General features: G+C 42.0%; 1 protein-coding gene across 3 annotated transcripts in view; it reads left to right on the top strand.

Annotated features, from left to right (window-relative positions):
- Positions 1-27,284, top strand: part of LOC132817259 (partitioning defective 3 homolog B-like) — a 993,739-nt gene that overhangs the window by 633,261 nt on the left and 333,194 nt on the right. For all 3 annotated transcript variants that reach the window (XM_060827625.1, XM_060827628.1, XM_060827626.1), the window contains one exon: positions 5,567-5,804. In XM_060827625.1, the coding sequence (XP_060683608.1) occupies positions 5,567-5,804 (238 nt within the window). The remainder of the gene's footprint in view (positions 1-5,566; positions 5,805-27,284) is intronic.

Genomic DNA, 27,284 nt, shown 5'->3' on the forward strand with positions numbered 1-27,284 from the left:
CTATCCATGGTCCACGTAGTTTTCTAAACCTCTCTAGAGGAAGAAGTAGAAAATATAATAAGTGAGCATCAGAAATTAAAACCACAATAAGCAATCATGATAAAGTGTCAAAGCTCATGGTTCTGCATCTGAATGCCCACAGTATTTGTAAAAAAAGATGGTTGAGTTGCTTAGTAAATGGAAATAAATGATTAAGACTGTTCCCTCCATTCATAGAATTCCTGTGGCAATCCTGGAATTTCATATCAACGTTTTGAATTTGCATCCTCTTACTATGAATTAGAAGGTTAGAATCCCTACAGTGTGGAAACAGCCCTTCGACCCATACTCTGAAGAGTATCTCACCCAGACCCATTCCACTATTACTCTACATTTACCCCTGATGAATGCATTGAACCTACACATCCCTGAACATTACGGGCAACTTAGCATGGCCAATTCACCTAAACTGCACATCTTTGTATTGTGGGAGGAAATCGGAGCACCCAGAGGAATCCTGAGCAGTCATGGGGAGAATGTGCAAACTTCACACACAAACAGTTACTCGAGGCTGGCATCGAACCCGGGTCCCTGGTGCTGTGAAGCAGCAGTGCTAACCAGTGAGCCACCCTGCTGCACCAAATTACCCTACTCATTTCTTAGTTGGAAGCAGTGGCCTAGTGGTATTATCGCTGGACTGTTAATCCAGAGACCCAGCTCACGTTCTGGGGACCTGGCTTCAAATTCCGCCATGGCAAGTGGTGGAATTTGAATTCAATACATACCTAGAATTAAGAGTCTAATGATGTCCATAACTCCATTGTTGAATCTCGGAAAAACCCATCTCATTTACTAATGTCCTTTAGGGAAGGAAACTACCATCCTTACCTGGTCTGGCCTCCATGTGACTCCAGACCCCAGCAATGTGGTTGACTCTTAACTTCGGGATGGGCAATAAATGCTGGCCTAACAAGTGACACCCTCATCCCATGAATGACTTAAAAAATGCAGTCTCCTAAGTTTCCTTTCTCCTTTATTCAATTGTTTGTTTGTTGGATCCGAATGATGGTGCCTTAACATATCCCTGGAATCCTCCGTTCTTAGAGGGTGCCTCTATCACCTTGTTTGTATAACTTGACTTGGCAATGAGGACTACAGCTTGATCCCCCTCCCCCCAATGCTCGTCAACCTTCTTCAACAGCACTTCAAAAATCCATTGTCTCCACTATTTAGAAAGACAGGGCAGCTGCCTCCTTGAAGCACTGTCAACTCTAACTCTCCTCCATGTTGTACACTATTGTGACTTCCCTGTGCCACCATTTTTCTTCATCATTGGGTCAAAATCCTGGAATCCCCACCCAACAGTAGAGTGGAGTCTCCTTCAGTGCATGGCCTCCAACAGTTCAAGAGGAACACCCATTATCATCATCTTTAAGTCAACTGAATGTCTCTTTTCTCTTCTGTCCTGATTTCCAAAGGCTGGTCCACATTTCTGGTAGTTTTCAGGTAACGGAGATCAGTGGTAAACACTAGCCTATGATGCATGTGTTCCCAGAATGAATTAAAAAACTTCAGCAAGGCTATGCTTTCAGATGCTGAAATCCTGTCTGAATATCGGATTAGGATTTTTTCAAAAAACAAAATTATGACTGTATCATTCACGCATTTACTAGGTACATACCACTTTCAAAGAGCATAAATTGAAATTCTAACATGTACCAAACAAATGCATCGTATGCATTCCAGTTGCAAAACAAATATAGTAGTGCCAAAAGCTAACCGGTGGATAGGGTGTACAGCTGTTCCATGTGCCATTCCATTATTGTTGTTGAATCTTAAAATGATTGAGAACAGAGAGGCATTGGGATTGGACTGGTACTATGAAAAAGCCCATCTATTTAACCTCAGTCACGGTCTTTTGCTCTGGTTTTGTAAACCAGAACATAACAAAAAGATGTTTTCCATTCAGGTCCTCAGCCTTTGACCTCTTCAGTTTAATCATTGTTGATCTGAACCTCAAATCCATTTTCCTGCTTTGCTTCCAAATCCCTTAATGCTCTCACCTACCAAACATCAGTCCAAGTTTTGAAAATTGTAATGGCTCAGTCTCAGCATCATTTTCTTCCAGATTTTCATTTCACTTTTTTTGCCAAATAGCAGTTTCCAGCACTCCACTTGAACAGCCTAGTACAAATTTTAAAGTTATGTCTTCTTGTTCTGAGTTCCACACCCCAGGGGCAAATTGTTTATCATTTCACACAGAGGATGGTTAGAGTATGGAACTAGTTACTACACAGAATGGTTGAGGGAAATGACATAGACTCAATTAGGGGAACCTGGATGAGCTGCTGGGCCAAAAGGAATGAAGGATATGCTTATGTGGTTAGATGATGTGAGGTGATAGAGGTTCATATATATGTAACCAGCTTAGCCAAATGCACCATTACTATGTTGTTAATTTGATGGAATTCTGTGTACTCTGCCAAATCACTTAATTCCTTTCAACCAGATCACATTTTAAACTTTGTACTGATGTCATGATAGATACCAATAGCTGGAGTGGTGGGTGCAACTTAAATGTTCAGTGAAGGATTCGTTATGTGCCAACTATAAAACTTGACACCATTTCTACATTTTCTTTTCACAACTGCATACCCAGATGAGGCAAATTGCACCCCGTCAGATATTTTACTTTCCACTAAATTCTTCCTGCCAGGTTAGTCACTGAGGTCCAGTGCATATCTTTTGAGGTATTTGTGTGTTTTCTTTGAGTCTATTTTGAGTGTTGTGAACTTCTTACTTGTCTGCCAAGGAATGTTGTTGAATCAACTGTCTCTAATGGCAAAATTTGAAGAACTCTAACTCTGTAGAGGAATATCTGGAAGGAATCAAAAAATGTAAAGACCTGAGAAACAATGTGAAATGAATTGTTGAATTGTTCACAATGTTTTTGTCATTATGAATAAGGCTCCACTTGCTGACACCAGGGACCATGCGCAATGTCAATGATACCGCTTACAAGTGTAGTCACAAATGGGTACAAAAGTCTATTAAAGATAATATTTTAATGAAAATGTATATGGGGGGGCGGGGGGAGGTCACAGAAATAAGCTGTAAAATGAGGGGGGGAGATTTAAAAATTGACTGAAAGTTATACATATGTGCAGCCGGAAATAATTGGTGCTTTGGTTCAAGAAAAATAATGAGTATTGTAATGAATCAGTATATTATGGAGGCTATATGGAGGATAGTGGGCTAGTGTAGGTTAGGTAGGTTTGGATCGGCGGAACATCGAGAGCCAAAGGGCCTATACTGCGCTGTATTTTTCTATGTTCTATGTTCTATGATGATACTTTACAGTGGTCGTGTAAAACAAAGAAGCATTTTTCTTTTAATATTCAATAAACGTCATCTTATTGTGTTTGAGTGTGCCATGTATTTGGTGTCAGCAAATAGATTATTTTTTGAAGATGATTAGAATCCCTACAGTGTAGAAGCAGGCCATTTGAACCCACACCAACCCTCTGAAGAGCATCCCAACCAGACGCCCCCCCTCATCCATCCCTGTAACCCTGCATTTCCCATGACTGACCCACATAGCCTGCTCATCGCCAGACACTATAGGCAATTTACCCATGGCCATGCCACCTAACCTGGACATCTTTGGACTGTGGGAGCAAACCAGAGCACCCGGAGGAAACCCACACAGACTGTCATCCGAGGGTGGAATCGAACCCAGGTGCATGGCACTTTGAGGCAACCACTGAGTCACTGAGCCACCATATGATAATGAATCTATGGTCCATAACGTTTGAGAGTTTTGATACAAGATCCTAAGAGCTGAATTTCACCAGCCTCTTAGCAAGGGAGTGGGAGGTGAAGAAAAGGTGGTGCGAGAAGGTGTTGGGTGGTGTGCACAGCACATTCCCTCTGCAATGCCATTTTGTCAAGGGGTGAGGGTAGTCAAGCCACCCAGTTACAGCCCAGTTGAGCTCCTTGAGTGGCCAACTAAGGATCTACTCCAGCCTCCACTTGCATTTTGCAATGCCCAAGGGAGTAGGGGATTTAGGTATGGTGGGCGGGGGAGCACGTAACGGCTACCTCTGTGGCAATCGCACCATCTGACCTGAGGATCCCATTTCCGCTATAGATTTCTGGGCCTGGCATCCATGGGTGCAATACCCCTGTTTTCCAGGTACACTGTCATCGATATGCCCTGTCCTGTCAATGAAACCCCAAAAATGGCCAGCCCTGGCAGTGGTGCTACTGAATTGACAGCTCTCTGAGTTGATGGGCTCAGCAGGTCTTGCTGCTGGCATTAGGACCATGCTTCCTGAGCCATGTCACTGGCCAAAGCAGGTTAGGCTTCTGGTGTTGGGCCTAGACGGTGGGACCTCAGCCTCAGTCATGATAATGCACCCAATGAGTCGACTATTTGAGCATTTCTCGTTCACTCTTCTGTTTCACTGCTGTAAAAAAATGTCTTTTTAAAAAAGGCCAGAAATCTCACCCTGGCGGAAAGAATTTGTATTTCTGTAGTGCCATTTATGATTTCAGGATACCCTGAAGTCTTTTTAAAAATTATATAATAGGCAAGAGAAGCTGATGGCAAACTTATCTAAAACAAATGAAAGAATCTGTGCTTCTAATTGCACTTTTGCAATGTCGGGACATCCCAAAATGTTTACAGGAAGCAAAGAACTTGGGCGGTGCGGTGGCTCAGTGGTTAGCACTGCTGCCTCACAGCATCAGGGACTAGGGTTCAATTCCCTCCTCCGGCAACTGTCTGTGTGGAGTTTGCACATTCTCCCCATGTCTACATGAGCTTCATCCGAGTGATCCAGTTTCCTCCCACAGTCCAAATATGTGCAGGTCAGGTGAATTGGCCATGCTAAATTGCCCATAGTGTGAGGTGCATCATTCAGGAGAAATGGGTCTGGATGGTTACTCTGCAGAGGGTCAGTGTGGACTGGTTGGGCCGAAAGGCCAGTTTCCATACTGTAGGGAATCTAACCTAATCTAAAAAAAACTCCTCGAATTCTTGTCTCCATTGTAACGTAGTTAATTCAGCAGCCAATTTATGTAGGATAGCCATGGGATAATTGCTAATGAATCAAAATTCTAGTAAGGTTGATCGAGGGATAAGCGTTGCCCGGGACAATAGGAGAGCTTCTTTAATGGTCTTTGAAATAACAACATGGGGTCTTTTGCATGTGAGTGGAAGGTGGGATCACTGTTCCATTTCTAAAAGGAAAAATGATCACTTCTGACAGCAAGGTTTTTCATCAGTGCTGAGCTGGGTGTCAGCCTAGATATTGTAATCAAATATACGCTACAGATCTTGCAGCAAGACTTTCTAACTCATAAGTGGGGTAATTGGAGGACAATTAAGTACCTGAAGAGGAGCTGTTCTCAGACGGGTGGACAGAGATAGTCCCGCAATATTTGTTGGGTAGAGAATGGTTTAAGTGATAGGTAAACCAGGAAGCAACAAAGGAAAATGTACTTTTAAAAGACATTAGAATGCACTGATTTATTTGAAAACACTTTTTAAACTATACTTGTTTTTCCAAATTTGTGGCAATAGATTCTGAAGAAAGTTCCCAGTCAGGCCACGAGACCCCAGGCAGTGAGTCTGCGTTACAGGGGAACACAGAACATGAGGATGTGGAGAACTCAGATGGCAAGACAAAGAAAGAGAAAAAGAAGAAAGAGAAGAAAAAGAAGGTGAAAACAAAAGGAAAGAATAAAGATAAAGAGAAGAAGAAGGAGAATGATAACCAAGAAAAGAAAGCCAAGAAGAAAGGCTTTGGAGCAATGCTCAGGTATTTAACAGAATTTATCCTGGATGTCAGGATCCACTTCTTCACACAAATTAAATTTGGAAGCCTGTTGTCCAAAAAGCATTGAGGCTGAGAGCCAAATGAGTGTCTTAAAATTGAGTTGTATATGATTTTGTTCAACAAGGGTTATGGAACTGAGGCCGTGCAGGTGGAGTTGAGACCCTACCAGAAGTTTTCAGCTGGTTTTATGTTCAAGTGCACTCAACAGATTCAGTAATATCACAGGGTTTTTCAATTTGATGTCATTTGATAGCCAGCTGTGTCAGGTGATCGCGATTGGGATACTTGGGATGTGAAGTGGTTGCTAAATGATCACTTTTGAGTGCAAAATATCATAAACATATGGTGCCCCTGAAAGACATTGACATAAAATCTAGCTGACAGGGTAGGTAGGAACTTATTGAATAAGAGGACATTGGCATAAGGGACTGAATGATCTATTCTTGTAGAATCATAGAATCTCCCAACTGACTGTTGAATGTCTTTACAAACTCACGTAGGTTTTCTACCATTTTAACTGCGGTCAGATCCCTTTGTGTTTTCTTTTAGATCTTGGGTGTTGGAGGCCCAAGGTTCGATCGTTATCCTGTGCAAAGCTACTTTCAACCTGCTGCTCGTGAATACATTATGTTTTGCCTTTAGAATTGCAACTAGAAAGGGAGAAATTAACGAGTTCTCATTTAACAAAAGCTCACTTGTGTATAGCACGTTTGATGCGGTCCCTAAACATGCTGCAGAAATGTATGAAAATAAGAATTGCTACTGAGCCACTTAAATACTTACCACAATTTGGTCAAAAAACTCTTTTAAAAAATGCAGGCATGGAGCAGCATTTTTCTATAAAATATCCCATGAGGATACTTGGTGAGATGCACATGAAGACACAGCATCCAGTGTTGCAATGTGAGAAATTGACGTATAGACAACTTGGAAAATAGATGCAGGCGTAGACCGTTCAGCCCTTTGAGCTCGCACCACCATTCAGTATTACTGCAGCTGATCTTGCAATCTCAGTATCCCACTCCCACCTTTTCTCGATACTACTCGATCCCTTTAGTTGCAGGGGTCACTTGCAATTCTCTCTTGACTATGTCTAATGAACTGGCCCCCACAGCTTTCTGTGGTAGAAAATTCCGCAGGTCCACGACTCTGAGTGAAGATGTTCTTCTTCATCTCAGTTCTGAATGGCTTAACCGTTATCCTTAGACTGTGAAGATGCACAATAGCCAGAATTAGAACAATGTGAAGATCTTTGAAAGTTGTGGGGCTGGACAAGTCTTTATAAGGAATTTACTTAGCCTTTTTTTTCCTAGTTATCTTTCTCTTTCTTTTCATTATCTTCATTCTTTCCCCTTGTTTTCACCTTGTTGGTCTTCTCTTTCTTTCTTTCTTCATCTTGCCGTCTGGGTTCTACGCATCCTCCTGTTCTGTGTTCCACTATAATACAGATTCGCTGCCTGGAGTCTCATGGCCTGGCTAGGAATTCTCTTAAGAAACTATTGCAACAGATTTGGGGAAAAGAGTATTGCGGGGCAGTCTCTGTACAACATCCATTTGTCTGTAAATAGCTCCTCATAGGATAGTTAATTATCCTCCAATTACCACGTTTGAGTTAGAGAATCTGGGTGCAAGATGGGTAGTGGATATTTGAGTGCAACATCTCGGGCTGACACTCAGCTCAGCACTAAGGAAAGGCAGTGCTGTCAGGTCATCTTTCATTTTAGAGATGGAACCGAGGTCTCACCTTCCCTCTCAAGTGCAAAAGACCCTATGCTGCTATTTCAAAGAACATCAGGGAAGCTCTCCTAATGTCCCAGCCAACATTTGTGCAACAAGGATGAGAATTTTACATGAAAAACACTTTTTGAACAGAGGACAGATGTTGGTCAGGGAACATAGAGGTGATGATATGGAATGCAGGCAGTAGGATTTTGGACAATGTGTAGTTTCCTGTTTTATTAACCAATGGCCATTTTTTTGGAAATTGGGGAAAGAGCTTGCTTGGGACATCCCCTGTTATGAACCTTGATATATGAGAGCTACTGTACTTGACTGCCGTGTTTGGAGCCTGATAAGCTTTAACTTAAATCACCACCTTCAGGGAATAAGGGGAGAAATAAACGATTGGGGAAATAATGTGAGAATTGAGACAAGTTTTTAAAAAAGTTTGCTTATTTGAATTTTAGGGAATGACCGAGCACTCTGCATTTGAGGCATGGAAGTGCCAATTTTAATCTATATTTGCCTTTTTTCACTCTTCACAAGTCTGGATTTCTCAATTGTGCCACCAGATCTCATAATGGGAAATGGAAACATTATTCACTACACAGGATCATGACCCACCTAGAATAAATCCCAGTCTTTAATAGCCAGAATTTAACTTCAGGTGCAATTTATTTTGTTGCTGTTGCTTATTTTGCACGTGCAGAGGGATTAATTTTTTACCTAGCCCCTTTTCAGGTAATGCATACCGGGATTACAAGTGGTAATTCTCCAGGAATTCTCTTCTACCCTTTTTACCTTGAAGGTTGAGGAAATGGTCAAGTATCCCAAGAATATAGCATCAGAGTATGAAGTCATAAGCATTGCTTCTTCCTGCACTCAAAACCTTGGTTTTACAAAGGAAGTCATCACGGGGAGTTATGACACATGCTGCACACATTTACGATCGAGCCCTCCACAATCACCGGAATAAAGAAGCGTCGCTCCGAAAGCTAGTGTGCTTCCAATTAACCTGTTGGACTATAACCTGGTGTTGTGTGATTTTTAACTTTGTACACCCCAGTCCAACACCGGCATCTCCAAATCATGCACATATTTCAGTTGCAACACGGGAGCTGTAAACAAAACAAAGTAATCTTAGAAAATGTGACAGCAATTTATACTCAATATGTTCCCACAAACAGCAGTGTAATAATAGCCTGATGATTTTTTTTAATGAATTGCAAATGGTTAAGGGATAAATATTGGTCAGGACAAAATCTTCTCTGTTCTTCTGTGAAATTTCAAAAATAAAATATTTTCCATACACTTGAGAAAACAGAATTAGTTAATGTTCTATCCAAAAGTCAGTATTTTTTGCAGAATAGCACTCCCTCAGTACCATGCTCTGTGTAGTCAGTCTGAATGTATTATGGTGTTTGTAAGGCAGATTCAACATTTTGTGATTGTGTAAAGTGCTATACAAATGCAAGTCTTCATTTATTTTGCTCTCTGCCTCACGTGGGTGATGGGCATACATTGTGTTGTGGCATGGTGAGATGCACTGATGTTCAGTTCTGACTTTTTTTGGGCATGCCCACAGGTAGAAGAGTAATTGGTATCCTTGTTGAGGGTTGTTGAAGTTAAGTTTGAACTTTCAGTGGAACAAGCTACATAAGGTTACCTAGATATAGTTGGCTAAAATGAGTGTTATTGTCGTATATGAATTCCAACTCTCCAAATCTTCAAAAGTGTGTATCCTTGTCTTAAGCTTGAGGTGCACTGTTAGTTACATAACCGAGTAAACCCAAACCCAGCCCTGCCTTTGTAATTGGATAGGATCGGATGCATAAGCACAAGTTCCACAGGCTGTTAAACTTAGTCACTGTCTAATGAGTTTGAAAAAGAAATCTGTTACAATTGAAACAATAAAAATGCATGGCTTTTGTCCCAGTGGGATATGGAGAAATAGGAGTGTGAAGGAGCAGAGCTTCATGGACAATCTGCAGCCAACATCTGTCCTCCAACTTCATTGGCAGTACTCTCCCTATATCTCCTTCCACCCTGGGGTTTGGTGATCTTCTGTCCCATAAATTGGGATATGTTTGCACATTGTATTTCTCACACACACGCTCTGTTGTTGTCTCTCTTTCTCTCTTTAGGGTGTATGCACTTTCTATAGCTCTGTCTTGCACACTTTATCTAGATCTCTTTATCTCTTTCATTCACATGCTTGTTGTCTCTAACTCCACTGTGTTTTCATTCTCACCCACCACCTGAATTATACCTGAAGTGTTTTTATTATGTTCAGTTCTGAAATTTCTGTTAAGATTATCCGACTTCATATCAGGTGGGTTCAAATTGCCCTCTTTCCTACTTCTGCTCACGATTTGACTTGAAATGGAAACCGAGGCTGTCTTGAAGATTGTAGCTAATACAGGTTGATTTTTGTTTTTTGACAGAAGGAGTTTATTTTTAATGTAGTCAGTGCATATCACTCCTGGCCTGAGAATACTTGATACTAATGGCATTAGTCCAATAATAAATTAGTTCTGAATGCAGGTTTTGAAAATTATTCCATTAGGATATGGCTGTCATTGGCAAAGCTGACATTTGTTTCCCATCCTGAATTGCTCACAAGCTGAGCAATTTAGGTTCTTGCAGTCTCTTTCCTGAAGAGCCAACCATATTGCTGTGGTTTTGAGTCGTGTGTAGCTCAGACTGGGCTTGGATCTCCCCGAAAGATTTATTAGATCAAGTCCCTGTTGTACATGCCGTCTGCTTTGCCTGTCAATGTGAATTTTTGGAAAGGTGTACAAAATGGGAATCTGGCCCCTCATTTTAGTCCGGTTAGGTTGACATTGGGGTTTCCATACCTCAAGTGGAAAGTGCTCTGTTTTACTTAGCCACCTTTCATAATCTTTGTAAACTCCTCTACACCTGCACATCTCTGCACTCTTCCAATTATGGCCTCTTGTGAATCCCTGATTCCCTTTTCTTCACCATTCACAGCTGTATCTTGTGTGGACAGGGCATCAAATTCAGGACGACTTCTCCAAATCTAAATCCACTCAACCTCTCTTTCTCCTCTTCCTTGACACTCCTTAAAAACCGAGCCTTTGTTAACTTGTCTTAATATCTCTGGACATGATTTGGTGCCTGATTGTACTCCGTAAGGTGCTGTAGTCTCTCACTTTAAAAGTGCTTTGCAAATGCAAGCTGTTACAATGAGCACAAAAACATTTGATTTTTTTTAAACATAACTGGAATGATTCATTCACGAGTTACATTGCGAATGAGCTGTTTAAGTAAAATAGCATACTGAAATAATAATAACTTGGAATTCACTGCCTGAGGAACAGTTTTCTCATGGCACTACCTGTGGTTTTGTCTATTTTATGAATTAGGTTCTCTAAATAGTTCAGCCGTTAGGTAAAGATGTTTTTTTACTTAAATAGTTTTGAACTAGAGCATGAGATTTCCATAAATGGTTTTTTGTTGGCTACTCTGTTCGCTGACTTACTAACTCAGCCTCCATTTCAATGCCCATGAAGAACACAACCAACATTTTTCAGAGATTACTACACCTCTAAAGTTCATCCAATTTCTGCTGGCGGTACCATTGTGTGGGACTGTGCCTGCCTATTTGAAATGCTGGAACAATTACAGTCGAGGAGGAGTGGGAGATGAAGGAAAAATTGCTAATGTTTCACTTCAGGCATTCGTTCATGTTGAAAAGCCAGGAATAACAGAGGCCACCCTGTACATTCCCCAAAGCTGCTTCTTACCTATAGCATTTATCAGCTTGGCCTTCTCTTGCGATGTCCATCTGATGAGTTGGCAAGGGAGGGCTCTTCCACAGCCAGAAAGCTACTAATGTTACTAATCCGTATCTCCTCTTGTGTTTTGGTACATCAGAGTTAATATTCTCCCTCAACTCTCTTCAAGTACTCTTTCCAGTACTGCTTCCATCTTTCCAACTGAATTATAGAACCCTTATGACATAGACTGAAGCCAATCAGCCCAACTTACCCAGGCTGGTTGAAAAAGAATTGACAAAGCCCCGAACTTAATCCCAACGTTTTTGAATTTGGTTTGTAGGCCTGAAGGTGCCATTTCTTCAAACTATCCAAATGTGAATTTTACCTCTGCTACTGTTCGGTCAATGACTCCGATCCCCAATACCCTCCAAGTGACAAATATGTTTCATTGTCTCTTCTTTTTTTAGACCCTGCTACCAAGTACTAGAAATCTGTGCTCTTTGATTGTTTGACCCCCTGCCAAGACCAAATAGGTCGTCTGTGTTTACGGTATCCCAGGCCCTCATAGTTTTGTAGACCTCAAGCAAACCAGCCTTTAGCCTCCTCTGTTGCAAATAAAACAACCTAAAACCTATCCAATACTTCCTCTTAGTGAAGATTTTCCAGACCTGGCTGTACCATCATAAATCTCCTGAGCTTGGCTCGCAACTTTGTCTTAATAGGGAGCAAATGTTGTCCTTCTTTGCAGGTTTAGTTTCGATATTTATAGAAACTCATAGCAAAGCAGGAAACTTCTTAATGCATTGTGTCCATGCAGGCTGTTTGGCAGAATTAAACCCGTTCTGCTGCTGTTTTTCACACAGTCATGCATTTTATTTTTCTTCACATTTTTTAAAGTATATATCTAATTGCATTTTGAAAGTTTGTATTGAATTTGCTCCCAACATACTTTTAGGCACCATATTCTAGATTGTCATAACTCGCTGAGTGTACAATATCTTCTTGTCTCCCGTGGCTTTTTTGCCAGTTATCTTAAATTTGTGACCTCAGGTGATTGACTCTAACATCAGGAGAGACAGTTTCTCCTTATCACTTTTTATCGAAGCTCCTCATATTCTTCAATTTGATTTTGTTTTTGAAAATGGTTTTACAGTGTGGAATGAGCCATTTGGATGTTGTCATATTGATTTCTGTGGTTTGCTGGTCAAACTGCAACAATGACTCATGAAAAGCTACACTTTTATTTTGTTGCTGGACTCTTGAGCATGCTCTAAAAAAGCACTGGCCAAGCGTCATCAGATTTCAGAATATGTGAAACAATAAGTTACAAAACACTGTTTTACTTGCATTCTGGCAATCAACCAAACTCTTCAACCCCACGCATTTAGAGTCCAGAGATATGCACAGCGTAGAAGCAGACCCTTCGGTCCAACTCATCCATGCTGGCCAGATACCCCAAATTAATCTGGTTCCATTTGCCAGCATTTGGCACACATCCCTCGAAAGCCTTCCTATTCATACACTCATGCAGATGCCTTTTAAGTGTTGTACCAGCCTCCACCACTTATTCTGGCAGCTCATTCCATACACACGCACCCTCTGTGTGAAAAAGCTGCCCTTAAGGTCCCTTTTAAATCTTTTCCCTCTCACCTTAAACCAGTGACCTCCAATTTTGGACTCCCCTACCATGGGGAAAAGACCTTGGCTGTTCATGCCCCTCATGATTTGATACTTGCCTGAAGGAACATTGTCAGGGTCATTGAAAAGTTTTCAACTTATTTTTTTTTTGAAAAAATTCAGTTCTGAATAACTTGAGCGAATGATGGAGCACTCTTGTGAGCTTTCAGATTGCAAGTAAGACCAAAGTACTGCCTGTCCTCTCCAGTGGATGTAAAACATATCATGGTACAATTTCAGTGAAAGCAGGGGAGTTCTCTGTTCTATGAGTAAAATTTATGTCTCAACCTATATTACCAGAGTGGATAATCTGGTCAAGTACTCATTGCTGTCTTGGATTGTTAATGGCCACTGTTTCTTTTCCATTATATTGGTGACCACATTCAAAGTATTTCATTGGCTGTAAAATGTTTCAAGGTGTCATGAAGGGTGCAAGAGAAATGGAGATCTTCCTTTACTGACAGGTACATGAATCTAAAGTAGAATTTGAACCCACAGCCTGTGGCTTGGCTAAAAATGTGACCTGCAAATGAGCCACAACTGTCATAGATGTTCCAAGGGGATGCTGAAACTCTTGAGGAAATTATGCTGTCTTTATTTTTCTTTTAGCCAGATGAGACGATTTAAAGGAGAAAGAAAAAATTCACTCAGAGCAGCAATTGGGAGACCCAACCTCTCTTCACACATTAACAGTCAATACATGCCAACGTTAATGAGGCCATAATCTATCTGGTCATACCAATAAATGGTTGTGTCAGGCCGAGGCAATAACTGCTGGTCGTTATGCTAATTACAGTCATCTTGTGATGACTTTTATAGCTTTTACCCTGTTCTGTTAGTAATTACAGTAAAACAGAATCCTTTTTATTAAACTGCAAGAGTGACACTTGGAATTTGAGATATGGGAGTGATGGAGTAAAGAGAAAGTGGAAATGGCACTAAATTGTCTGTAAGAAACTTTTGAAATGTATACAAATTAAGATATTGATAGGGTGCAGCTTGTCTTTCAAGCACCAGAAGTCCCAAAGAACCTTGCAGATGATTATTGACTTTTTGAATTGCAATCGTGGTTTGTAACACACCAACCAGCTTATGCACAATGAGCTCCCACCAGTAGCAGAGATAATGACCAGATAATCTATACTGCCATGATGCTTTGATAAGGGATGAATATCGTGCAGCACACCAGGGAAAAGTCTCCTTTGTTCAATGTTTTTCAGCAGTGCTACATGCCCTTTCCATCCACCTGAGAGGGCCAAATGATCTCCTCTCGGGTCTCGCTGGAAGAATTGCACATCCAGCACTGTCTCAGTACTGAAGTGTCAACCAAGGTAAGCCATTGCCTTGAGTTGGACTTGAACCGGCACTTTTCTTGTCACTGAGACAAAAGTGTTGCCCACTCAGTCATTGCTGCATTTGATGGGGGGCAGGACACAGAACAATTCATAGGATTTCTCTTGTACAACAAAATTCCTTTAAAGGCCAGGGTATAATACTATTAAGGGAGGCACCGTGGCTCAGCGGCTAGCACTGCTGCCTCACAGGGGCAGGGACCCAGTTTCAGTTCTATCCTCTGGTGATGTCCATGTGGAGTCTCTCCATGTTTGCGTAGATTTCCATTGGGCATATCGGTTTCCTCCCACAGTTCAAAGATGTGCTGGTTAGGTGGAATGGCCTTGCTAAATTGCCTTGTAGTGTCCAGGGATGTGCAGGCTAAGTGGGTTAGGTGAGATAAATGTGAGGTTATGGGATAGGTTAGGAGGACTGGGTCTGGGTGGGGTGCTGTTTGGAAATTTAATGTAGACCTGATGGGCCAAATGTCCTCTTTCTGCAGTGTATGGATTCTGTGATTCAATTAAGGGTTATCCAGAGAAATTGCCACATGTATTTCTCGGAAATCTCCTAGAAGATCTTCTAATCATCCTCTATGCTGCAGGTACTGCCTTAGTAATAGGAGGAGCATATTTGGCTCCTCCAGGCATCTTGATAGATCATGAAAGATCTATATCTGAACACAGTGTGTACACTTACCTTTGTTGTGTACTTCTTTAAACCCATTTCTCTCATAAATCGACCAAAGTCAGTTTTGATATTTTCAATTGATCCCTCAAGCTCAACAGTATTTTGGAGGAGGAGGTTCCAGAATGGAGCTGGGTTGAACAGTTTCCTGCAGCAACTGCTGGTGCTGAATGCAAAATTGATGAGGGGTTTAAGGAGGTAGCATAACCTGTTTTAAAAAATAGACGGTAATGTCAAAATAAATCTAGTTTTGAATAAAGTGTTCAGAAATTATTAATAATTTTCTCTCCCGTTCTGCTATGCATGTGGCAGTGGCCTCATCTGGTCAGCGGGAAGTGTTATGCATTCAGACATCCCTCCCCTCATGGTTTGCCGTTTACCCCATGGACCATACAAGGTGACAACAATCCAGCTGTCATGCCCCAAGTATCTTCTGGACATGGAGAACTATTTAACAGGTGGATGCAGAGCCTTACGCAAGTATGTTCAGTAATCATGAGGCACACCCTCCAGAATATTGGGTGCTGGAGGCAGATTGCCTCACGTAAACATACCTGAGGCTATTTAAACCTGCCAGTCATTTGAAAAGAAGAGCCAAAGAAACCATTCACCAATCAATGCATTGCCATATTTCCACTCAAATTGTTCAGGCTAGCCAGAATGAAGGGCAGGGTAGTGAGTCTGTTGCATCTGACCCTTAGCTGCCCAATACCAATACTTAGTCCCAGTCGAAGTGGTGTCCTTTCCCATCCATTTGCAAAAATACTAGGGTGTAAGGGACAATACATCCATCCTAGGACAAACCAAACAGAGACACGCATGGCATTCCAATCGGAATGCTATCAACAAACGCATTTACTTGGATCCCATTTACCACCCCTGAGAAAAAGAACAGGCAATCACATTACTGTGGGAAATAATGTCACCACAGGAAATGACGCCACCGACCAAAGGAAACTCAAACATATAAATAGAAAGCAGGCTACACCACCAGTGCTTCATTTGGAGGCTCATTGATGATGTTACCTAGTATGGTGATGAAATGTCTATAAACAAACCTTCAGTTCAGCGAGCAAACCTACATCCAGAACCTCCACCTGAGCTACAAATCTTCTCAAAACTCACTAATTTCCCAACTTCCTGGAAAAATTTCCTTCTAGATACCTGGACACTGAGAATTAGGAAAAGGATCAAACATTTGGAAATGGATTGCGTGTTTTTCAGTGGGAGGTTGCCATTTGATATCATTGAAATAAATGTCTTGAGATTTTCAGAAGCTTCAGGATTTGAGACTTCCCTAGTCTTTTTTGCCTTTCTCAGAGTGTTACTCAGCTGAGAGAGTGTGGAAATGGTTTAGCCATGATTTTCCAGCTGTTGTATTGGTGCTGGCTTGACAGGCCAGCTATTCTTCCTGCCTGCCTGCCATCTTGTGTGTTCTTATGTTTGGGTGCAAACATATCTCTAACTGGTTGCAGTGTGACATTCTTGTCTGAATTTATTTTGTAAAATGAAACCTTGGATTGGGGATACACTGGTCTTGGGCATTTGACAGTGACGACCATTTCTAAGGTAGAGGCGATGACTTAGAAAAGCTTGACGATTGGAAATGTGAATCATTTAGTTTTATTGTGGTGAGATGCTATAAGCTGGAATGCAATGTTTGAGAGGGTGGCAGAAGCAGATTCAATTGTAACTTTTTTAAAAGGAATTGAATACAGGGGAACCTCAATTATCCGAACGTGATGGGTCGGCACTATTTCGTTCAGATAATTGATTATTCAGTTAATTGATTCAATGCCTTTCCTCTGGGGCTCGGAGTTTTCTGTTAAGTCTGCTCCCCGTTCAGTAGACAAGACAGCGCGAACCCCGCCTCCTCTCCAACACTGCCCACCCGCCAACCCCATTCAACACAGCCCGCCCCATGGCCGCGCCTCAACCCCATCCAACACTGCCCCCCACCTCACCCGCCTGCCAACACCATCCAACACCACAACCCCCCAACACCGCACATCCGCCCGCCAAACTCATCCAACACCGCCCACCCCATGGCCACCCCTTAACCCAGTCCAACACCACCCCTCAGCCTCGCCCATCTCCCAACCCAGTCCAGCACTGCTCAGTCCCTGCCTGCCCCCAAACCCTGTCCAACACCGTCTGCCCCTTGCCTGCCCCTTAACCCCATCCAAAACTGCTCCTTCGTCCAGGTCCAACACCGCTCCCCCACTCCTGACCACTCCCGCAACCCCATCCAACACCACCCCCATCCGCCCCAACCCCGTCCAAAAACGTCCGCCCTCCAACCCAATCTAACACCGCCTGCCCCATACCCGTCCAATACCGTCCGCTTCCCAAACTGCACCCGAACCCCTTCCAGGTCAGCCGGACCAGACACCAACAACAAGACTGCTGCTGCTGCCTTTTGGAGGGTGAGTCGCCAAATAGCGTGCTCGCGCACAAATTTTTATTGCAACTTTTTGAGAGGTTCTACCTTTACCCTGTGCAGGACAATGTCGGGGAGATACACGCCTATGTAGAACTCCAAGAATATTGAGGTGCCGGGGGGGGGAGGTGGGGGAAGAGGACGGAAGTCCATCATTTAGAGACAGTGCCTTGGCTCCCATCAGTCCAGGACTGTTCACAGCAGCATTTCAGGAAGCGGAGTTCACTTTTAATCATTGTCAACAAAAGGCACGATCAGTGTTGAAAACATGTCTTTAATGTTTCTATCGGGACCTCAAGATTTCCTTTGGGTAATCCGATATTCGAATAATTGATATTCATATAATCGAGGTTCCTCTGTATCTACTTGAAAAGAAAATACTTGCAGAGCTTTGTTGGAAATAATGGGTCATGGAATTAATTCAATGTCTTTTTTCCAAACGGCTAGCCTATGCGCTGTATAATTCTATGAGGCCAGACTTGGTGCTCCCTAGCAATCTTATGTCCAAGTGAAGACCTGATAGCCTTTACATTTGTTGGATTCCCTTTGTTCAGCCTATCACCTGAATTAAAGCTAATGTTTGTCAGCTTAGTAGTGGCTAAGCTATGCACATGTACATTCATATCAAAAGCAGAATATATTGTTCCCTGGATTTCCACAGAAATCATTCACACAATTTGTTGCAAACTTGCCCTGAATAGGCAGAAACATTTTGAGAAATAATTCTTTCAAAATGTCTCTTTGTTTAGTTGCCAAGCTTGTATACTTTCCCGTGTTCAGTCCCTCTTTCTTATTCAGTCTTGCACTTGAAACTAATTGTGTCCCTGCAGATACCACATGTGAAACGTGCAAGCAACCTTTCATCCTGCCCACTGCACATCGTAAACCACTTTCCATTAAACACATAAAAGCGATCCCTCAATTGGGAATGGAACCGCGCCCTATTTTTTTCAAGATTGAGCACTCCTAGATCAGGTACAGCATGATGGAGCTGCAGACTAGTGAGAGAGTACTGGCTAACCTGTTTGAGAGTGATGATCAGTACCACTAATGGGATTTACAGCATATCTCTCCTGCCACTACACAATGTTCTGTGCTTATGTCTTAGTTTTTTTTAAAAATTAATTTAGTAAAAATCTGAGTAAATTAATTGGGTAAAGAAATTAATCAGATGGAGATAACAGTGCACTGTATTCCTTTGAGGTCTTATTTGAGCACTGCAACAGGCATTGAAAGTGCTAATTAGGCTGTTGTGTGTTGTGTTTTAAAATGTTTGTTCAGAATATTTCTATTCGAAAGACTTCAAAAGAAAAATTATACCAGTTGTTTGATGTGATGTAATTTTATGTCCACGCAGTGGGCAAGTTATTCATGAAAATAAGGTAAGCACGTGGGCATGAACTCTCTTATGCACTTTGCATCATTTACTCTCTCTTCAACACAAGTGAGGGTCAGCTGGAAGGTTTTAAGCTCTTGTTGCAGTGCCATGTTAATCACTCCCAGGTCCCAACACAGCTTGGCTTGAAGCAGCTTACTGCTCTCTTAATTGTCCACTCCCTCGTCATTTATGCTATGGCTTAAACAGATGGCAAAACTCCCTCCACAGCACTTCTTTTAACTCTTGGCTAGTTATTGCATGATGTAGAAGCATTAACAGCAACTTGTGTTTCTGTAGCATACTTAATGTGCAAAACAACTTGAGGCATACCACTGGAGTATTATTAAATAGTTTTGCCACTGACCCATATGTAAAGAGACATTAGAATGGGTAACTAAGAGCTTGCTCAAAAAGGTAAGTTTTAAGTTAGGGAAAAGAAAATATCCTGGAAGTGCTTCACAGGTCTGCAGCACCTGTGGAGACATACCATTTCTGCCGTTGTATTTTGATTTTATATAAAATTAAAACCTGCAATGTTGATACTCACGCCCGTGCAGGGCTAAAGTGACTGGAGATTTGAATGCCCATAACTAAACTAAAGCATGCGTGTTTTATATTCATTCAGAAACATCCTCAGCTCATTGAGACCTTAAGGATGGTCTGAAAATGGGAGAAGGAGATAGAAGGGAGCAGAGATCTGGGGAGGGAATTTCAGAGTAAGGCATGGACAGCTGAATATATAGCTGCAATTGGGGACGGGTGTGTGGATTGATCAGGATAGGTGTCTTTTTTTTATAGTCCTATCAATCAGCCCCAAACTATCTAAATATTAATGAGCTAAGATTGTAGTTCATCAGCCAGTTACACATTCATCTGAGTTAGATGCAGAGCAAAACTCTGTGTACCCCATTCCTTTAATGACTCCCAGATCATCTATAGCAAGGTTATATGCAGGCTAAAGTTCTCCGGTTCTGCTACCATCAATCACTGACAGGCCACTTACACCATTTGCTGGATGCAGGGGAAAAGCTCAATTCTTCCCGCCTGCATCAATCACTCGCAGGTCACTTAGTCCTGGTCCATCTCGCACTTGATGCTAATTGTGTCCCTACAGATGCCACATGTCAGCCGTTCAGACAACCTTTCATCCTGCCTGCTGCATGTCATAAACCTATTTCCAATAAATACATGAAAGTGATCCCTTAATTGGGAGCAGTTTTGATGTCCTAGTTTTTGAGGCTATACAAGAATAATTAACTCCATTCCATGCTGGTTTTCCAACTTGAATCAATTGAATACCCTGGGCCAGTATGTTTATACACATGTATGTGTGCATGTACAGGTATTCCCATAAAATTAAATGGAAATATTGGTTTATTGGAAGAGAAGAGGCAATTGAAATAACAGAACCTGCTCATAAGAAATGTCTACATTAATGAAAAATCGACACTGTCTGTGACAAAACTGCAACAACAAAAAAGAAATGACTATAACTTGGAAAGAAAGCAGAATATCATACACACATTTGAAACAAAAATCCTACTGCAGGGAGCAATAAATTGGTCCGAAGAGCTGAGGTTATTTCTGTTTGAATATAAAACACACATGCTTTAGTTTAGTTACGGGCACTCAATCTCTAGTCACTTTGGCCCTGCACAGACTTGAGTATCAACATTGCAAATTTTAATTTTTAAGCAGTGCTTGCTTTTGCCCTCATGTCTTATGATATTCCATGTCCCTACATCAGTTGCCACCCTATCTCGGTTAGATAGCCTCCATGTTTGTCACAATGGCACAATCAGAATGCACAGTATCCCTGCAAGCAGGGATATTTTCTTTAATGTTTCTTTATCTTTCAATTCACTAGTGTAGGGTGTAGGCTAACACATACTTTTGGAACTTTTCTAGCAATTGTTATTACATGCAATTTTGGTGGGGAAAAGTGATTGCTTTGGTGTTTTTATGACTGAACCACTCAGAAGGAACATGATAGGCAGCAGTCACAGCTATAGAAATACTGAACCTGTCACAAAGATTCTCTTGTAACCTAGGACAGGGCAGACGTAAAGAAAATGTCATGGCATTTGGGCATGTTGTAACAAATAAGGAGGCCATTCGGCACATCGAGTCCATGCTAGCTCTCCAGAGCAATGCAGTCGCTCCCATTCCTTTACCCCAGAGCAGTGCAAATTTAGTTCCTGTGCATGGCCAATCAATTTCTTTTCATAAGTATTCATAGCTATTGCTTCCCACTGTGCTTCCAAGTCATTACTATTTGGTGTGTAAGAAAGAGTTGTTCTGCACGTTCCCCCCTCCCCTGTCCCCATCCTTGCCCAATACTTTTAATCTGTGTTCCCTCTCCCATCAAACAATGGGAGATGCTTTTCTTTGTTGATTTTTAGATAGGTCAAGTAAATAACCCATAAGCAATTAATGAATGGTAACTTTTCTGAGGGGGCACTTTCTTCTTAGGTGGATGTTTTTGGGATATTTCAGCAGCATCCTGTTTGTGGAGATTTGGTTGTTGTGTCCCCTGGCAAAGTTAGCAACGTAGCTGTTTTATCGTCCATCTTGGGGTTTTCAAAGAGTTCCAACTTTGATGTTTTCTAAATTAAGCTTGAGTTGAAGCATACATCAGTTCATTGAATTGCTGTTTGCAATGCCCCATCTTTGTCGATTTAAGAACAAAGTAATTTGGCCCAACCTTCGGCTTGAGCTTCTGAATTATGACATGTAAAAGCCTTGATAACAGTGTGTCGACTGCTGCCTTTCTGACTGACAATTTGGCAATGTGTACTGTTTCTGGGGGTGGGGGAGTGGACAGATATAGACAGCAGGAAACAACATACAAATCCACCTACATAAAGTTGGAGTACTTGGATCTCAAAGACACTTTTCATCATTTTCTTGCAGCAGATTTACTATGACTATGAAAAGAAATCAAATAAACTGTGTGACATATCCGTGCACTCCCATACATCTTTCAGTCTCTGGCCAGCACCACTTACATCCTAAATAAAATTTAATCTGGCCTTACAAACTCTGGTGGAGCCTAAAACGCACTGAAATGTGATTACTTGGCTTTTAAATTAATGGCTGGGGAAGTTGCCCTCGCATTAGTGTAACCCTGCTTGTTGGGTGGGGACTGGCAGAGCGCTGTGGTTGTGCACGGAATACTTCGGCAGACGGATAAACTTCTGATTCAAGGGAATTTTTATTTTTTGCATTTGATCCGTCAAGTGCAAACTCAATGTTATCGGATAATGGATGGTGCAGCAGGTTAGCCTATTGCACTTTTCTCGTGACAGAAAGGGGATTGTTTTAATCTGACATGCTAAGCAGCAATTTCCTCCTGTTGTACCCAGCAGCGCAATCCCCAACCATCAAAAAGATAACAGGGGAGTGGTGGTGGTACGCGGAGGGGGGGTGGAAGGGAAGGGGAGGGGAGGGGAGTGGGTGGGGGTGGGGAGGGAAGGTGGGGGGCTTAGTGTGTGGGGCATCTTGTTATGGCTGGAAGAGGGCACTGCAAGTCTCTTTAATCCCAAAGCTTCACTGACTGCAATGTGAGATGAAACGTTTTACACAGTTACTGATAAGGCCAGGCCAATGAGAAAATTTATCTACATTGGGTTTGAAACCAGTGGATTCATCAAGCCCTACGTTTCTTTATTAAACTTATTAAGTGTGAAAACCATGATGTAGGAGCGAATTAACACATGGGACAATAAATGATACATATATCTACCCTTCACATACAAAAACATCTATTCTCGTCTGGAAAAGGGATGTAGGATTAATCCCTCTGCAGGGGCACAATTTGGGTCGGGGGGAGGGGGTTGTGTGTGTAAAAAGAAAAGTGCTTTGATCCATGATAGTTGCTTCCTGAAGGCATTGGTGATAGGATTTGGCATGCTCAGGTGGCTGGTGGTCTGTTGTCCTGCATGTGTAAACAGATGCCACCATCTTACAGAGTTTCCTCTGGACTCTTTACAAATGCAGCTTCACTTGGAAGCACAGAATTCCTCCGCAGGTTCTCCTAGAGGGCAGTGAGCTTTCATACTGGATTCACAGCACAGACCCTCCCAGAAACAGGAGAGCTCAGCTGGGCAGCTTCTATCTTTAGGCAGGCTGGTCACCAACCACTCCAAACAGCATCCAAAGTAGAAACTGAAACCTGACCAGTCATCAATCCAGGGAGCTAACATCCAGTAAACAAGCTGCCATCACAAGACATGTGACTACCAAGAAATGCCTTGTTTAAACAAAATGTTTGAACCCCTTCCACTGACCTCGTTTAAAATAAAAGATCCGTTCTAGGTATCTAACAACCCAGAAACTCAATAATTATTAAATATGAAGCTTTCATAACAAAATCCCTCCATTCTCTCTCTCTCTCTCTCACACACACACACACACACACACACACACACACACACACACACACACACACACACACACCCTATCAGTTGACGTCTCCCCTTTTTGATTTGAATAGACTGATGAGGCAGTGGAGGAACTTTTTATTGTGCCTTTAACAATCCTTGAATGTCCCTAAGTAGTTCACCGACAATTAAGAGTATCTTGAAGTGTTGTAATAAGAAATTAAGATATCGGAGCTAGTGTAGGCCGTTTGGCCTTGAAACCTGATTGGCCTGATTCAACATGATCACAGCTGATCTTCTGCTTCAAATCCCTTGATTCTCTTTGTGTCTAAAACTATATTGATTCATGCAGAGGCTGGGATGTGTATGGAACAAGCTGCCAGAGAAATGGGTGGAGGTGGGTACAATTACAACATTTAAAAGACATCTGGAGGGATATACAAATAGGAAGGGTTTAAGAGGGATTTGCGCCAAATGCTGGCAAATGGGGCCAAGTTGGACATGTTTCCATGCTGTGTGAATCTGTCTTGAATGCATTCCACAGTTCTCTCGGGTATGTATTCTGAAAGTTTATACCCTTTTTGAACCCATTAATTGCCTCCCATGATGGTACTAAATGGCAGATGCTTTATGGTGAGATTATGACTCCTAGTTTTAGACTGTTATGCCAAGGAAACATCCTCACACCTTTCACGCTGTTAGGAGTCAGGCATATTTCAATAGGATCAGCTCTTAGATTTCTAAATTCTGGTGTATATAGACCTAGTCTACTCCATCTTTTCTCACTGGGTAATCTCTTTATCCCTGGAAAGTGTCAAGTGAATCTCCTTAGCATTGCCGGGGAGATCAAATCTGTTGACAGTACTCACAATGCAATTTTATCAAGTTGTTATATAATGGTAGTTAGGCTTCTTTAGACCCTCCCCACAAGATAAATGTAACATTTGCCTTGAGATGTAGAAAATGTTGAGCCAATTTGAGCACAGCTAGATCCAACAGTGGATAAATACATCACCAAACCATCTGTTTTAATTATTGGTTTGAATTACTATATAAATGCTGCATTGTTGTAATTGATGCATTGCACAAGAACATAAAATTTAGGAGTAGGAGTGGCCAAACCAACTGCTGCACTCTTTAATGTGGTCATAGTTAATCTTAACTTCGCCTCCACTCCCATTTTCCTGCCTGTTCCTGTAGCCCTTTAACCCGTTACTAATTAAAAGTCTGTCAAACTCTAAATTTATTCAGTCTCCTAGCATCCACTGCACTCTGGGTAGTGAATTCCATGACCCTTTCAGAGAAATAATTTCTCCTCATCTCTGTTTTAAATCTGCTACCCTTGGCCTATAACTAGGCCTCTCATTCCAGATTGCCCGGCAAGGATATAATCCACTCTACATCTGCTTTATCAATCCCCTTCAGCATCCTGTATATCCCGATTACATTCCCTCTCATTCTTCTAGACTCTAGCGAGTGTAGGGCTAAACTGCTCAATCTCTCCTCATAAGACAGCTCTTTCATATCTGGAATTATTCTGGATTAGTGGTGCTTGAAGAGCACAGCAGTTCAGGCAGCATCCAAGGAGAAGCGAAATCGACGTTTCGGGCAAAAGCCCTTAATTAATCTAGTGAATCTTCTATGAACCTTTACCATTACTGAGAGTGAAGGACAAGAGCAGAAACAATAACTTACAAAAAACGTTTTTTCCTTGATTTAGTTCATTTGTCTCTCTCACATTGTTCTTTGCAAGTAGAGACAGCCATGGAAGGCTACAGGCACAATGAGAGAAATTGCTACGTCCATGAAGTAATGGGGCAGATGGGGAATTCAGTCACCTAGTGTGGTTATGCATGACATGCTGCAGTAGATAAGGAGGGAATGATGGATCAAAAAAGCTGCTGTATTAAGCCAATAGACCAAAACCACAAAACTTAAGCAGCTATCTGTGATCAGGTACATTTAGAGCAAACTTTTGCAGAACATGGAACTTTTAGATTAGATTAGATTACTTATAGTGTGGAAACAGGCCCTTCGGCCCCACAAGTCCACACCGACCCACCGAAGCGCAACCCACCCATACCCCTACATTTACCTCTTACCTAACACTATGGGCAATTTGGCATGGCCAATTCACCTGATCCGCACATCTTTGGACTGTGGGAGGAAACCGAAGCACCCGGAGGAAACCCACGCAAACACGGGGAGAACGTGCAAACTCCACACAGTCGCCTGAGGCGGGAACTGAACCCGGGTCTCTGGTGCTGTGAGACAGCAGTGCTAACCACTATGCCACCATTCCGCCCATTGGTTTCTGGTTCAATGTGTATTCTTCTCTGGGTGAACCACCATACTAATCAATGTAGCCTGTTTTATTGTGGGTATAAAAGAACTGGTAAACCTCAGACATCGATTAGATCATTGTACATTTAATGTTTAGGAACGCAGCACATCATACGTTGATACGAAATGGAATTCTCAAATTTAATGGCAAATGTCAGTCAATTGAGCAGGAGTCAGAAGTTTGCTGCTTGTCATGTTGGTGCTTGACCTTTGCTTTGTACTTTGATTAGACATTTACAAGTTATCTTTAAGATCAGAGCACCTTGGGAAGTGTTATTTAGTTGTCTTAGCAAACAAAATTTGACATCAATTGTTATAAAGATGTTTTAGATATAAACTGGCTTTTGAGGAGCTTCTTAAAGGAAGGGAGAGAGATGTAGACGTTTAAAGAAGAACTCCAGCCTGAAGGTCCAAATCGCTGAAGGCATAGCCATCAATGTGACAAGGATATGCAAGAAGCTAGTGTTGGAACTCTGTAGAGATCACGAAGCTTTTCTTAAGAACACAAGGAACAGGTGCAAGAGTAAACCATGTGGCCACTCAAAGCTATTCCACCATTGAATTTCATGATGAGCAGATTTTCTGCCTCAGATTCACGTTCCCATCTCCCTTGATTTCCTGAGAGGTCAAAAATCTATTAGTTCCGGCCTGAATTTTTCTTCTGTTTTTACATGGGATCTGGGCATTGCTGGAAAGGCCAGCTTTGTTGGTCATTGCTAATTGTCCTTCAGGACATAATAGCCAACAGCTTTCTTGAGCTGCTGCAGTCACTGCGGTGTAAATATATTTCGAAGTCTGAAAGGTGAGTGGCTTGGAGGAGAACTTGCAGGTGGTGATGCTATCATGTGCCTTTCTAGATTATGGGTTTGGAAGACTCTGGTGAAAGAAGCTTGGTGAGTAGCTCAATGAATCTTAGGTAGACTGCCAGTATTGTCCTTTGGTGGTGAATGGAATGAATTTTAAATATGGTGGATGGAGTGCCCATCAGGCAGACTGACTTGTTCTAGATGGTGTCAAATTTCATGATTCTTCTTGTAGCTGTGCTTATTCAGGCAAGTGAAGAATATTCCATCACACACTTGACTTCTGTCTCGTCGACAATGAACAGATTTTAAGGAGACAGGAGAGGAGTTACTCACGGTAAAATTCCCAGCCTCAGACTGCTCCTTGTAGGCACAGTATTTGTACAGCAGGGCCTGTTCATTTGATGATTGATGGTAAAACCCAGGTTGCTGGCATAGGTATTGTCAAGGATTGGTGGTTAGACTCTCTCTTGTTTGAGATGGTCATTGCTAGGCAATAGGTGACACAATTGTTATTTTCACTTACCAGTCCAAGTCTCGACCTTGTCCAAGCCTTGCTGCACTTGCCCATGGAGTCATGAACGGTTCTGAACACTGTGTAATCTTCAGTGAATATCCCCAGTTCTGTTCGTTTGAGAGAAAAAGTCATTGATGAACTAAGTTGGGCCTCAATACATTACCCTGAGGGAATATGACACTGATATCTTGGAACTGAGATGTTGGCCTCCAACAACCACAGCAGGTCAGGCAGCATCCAAGGGACAGGAAATTCGACGTTTCGGGCATAAGCCCTTCTTCAGGAATGAGGAAAGTGTGTCCAGCAGGCTAAGATAAAAGGTAGAGAGCTGGACACACTTCCCTCATTCCTGAAGAAGGGCTTACGCCCGAAACGTCGATTTTCCTGTCCCTTGGATGCTGCCTGACCTGCTGCGCTTTTCCAGCAACACATTTTCAGCTC

This window comes from Hemiscyllium ocellatum, chromosome 7 (assembly GCF_020745735.1).
Source record: "Hemiscyllium ocellatum isolate sHemOce1 chromosome 7, sHemOce1.pat.X.cur, whole genome shotgun sequence".
Classification (NCBI taxonomy): domain Eukaryota; kingdom Metazoa; phylum Chordata; class Chondrichthyes; order Orectolobiformes; family Hemiscylliidae; genus Hemiscyllium; species Hemiscyllium ocellatum.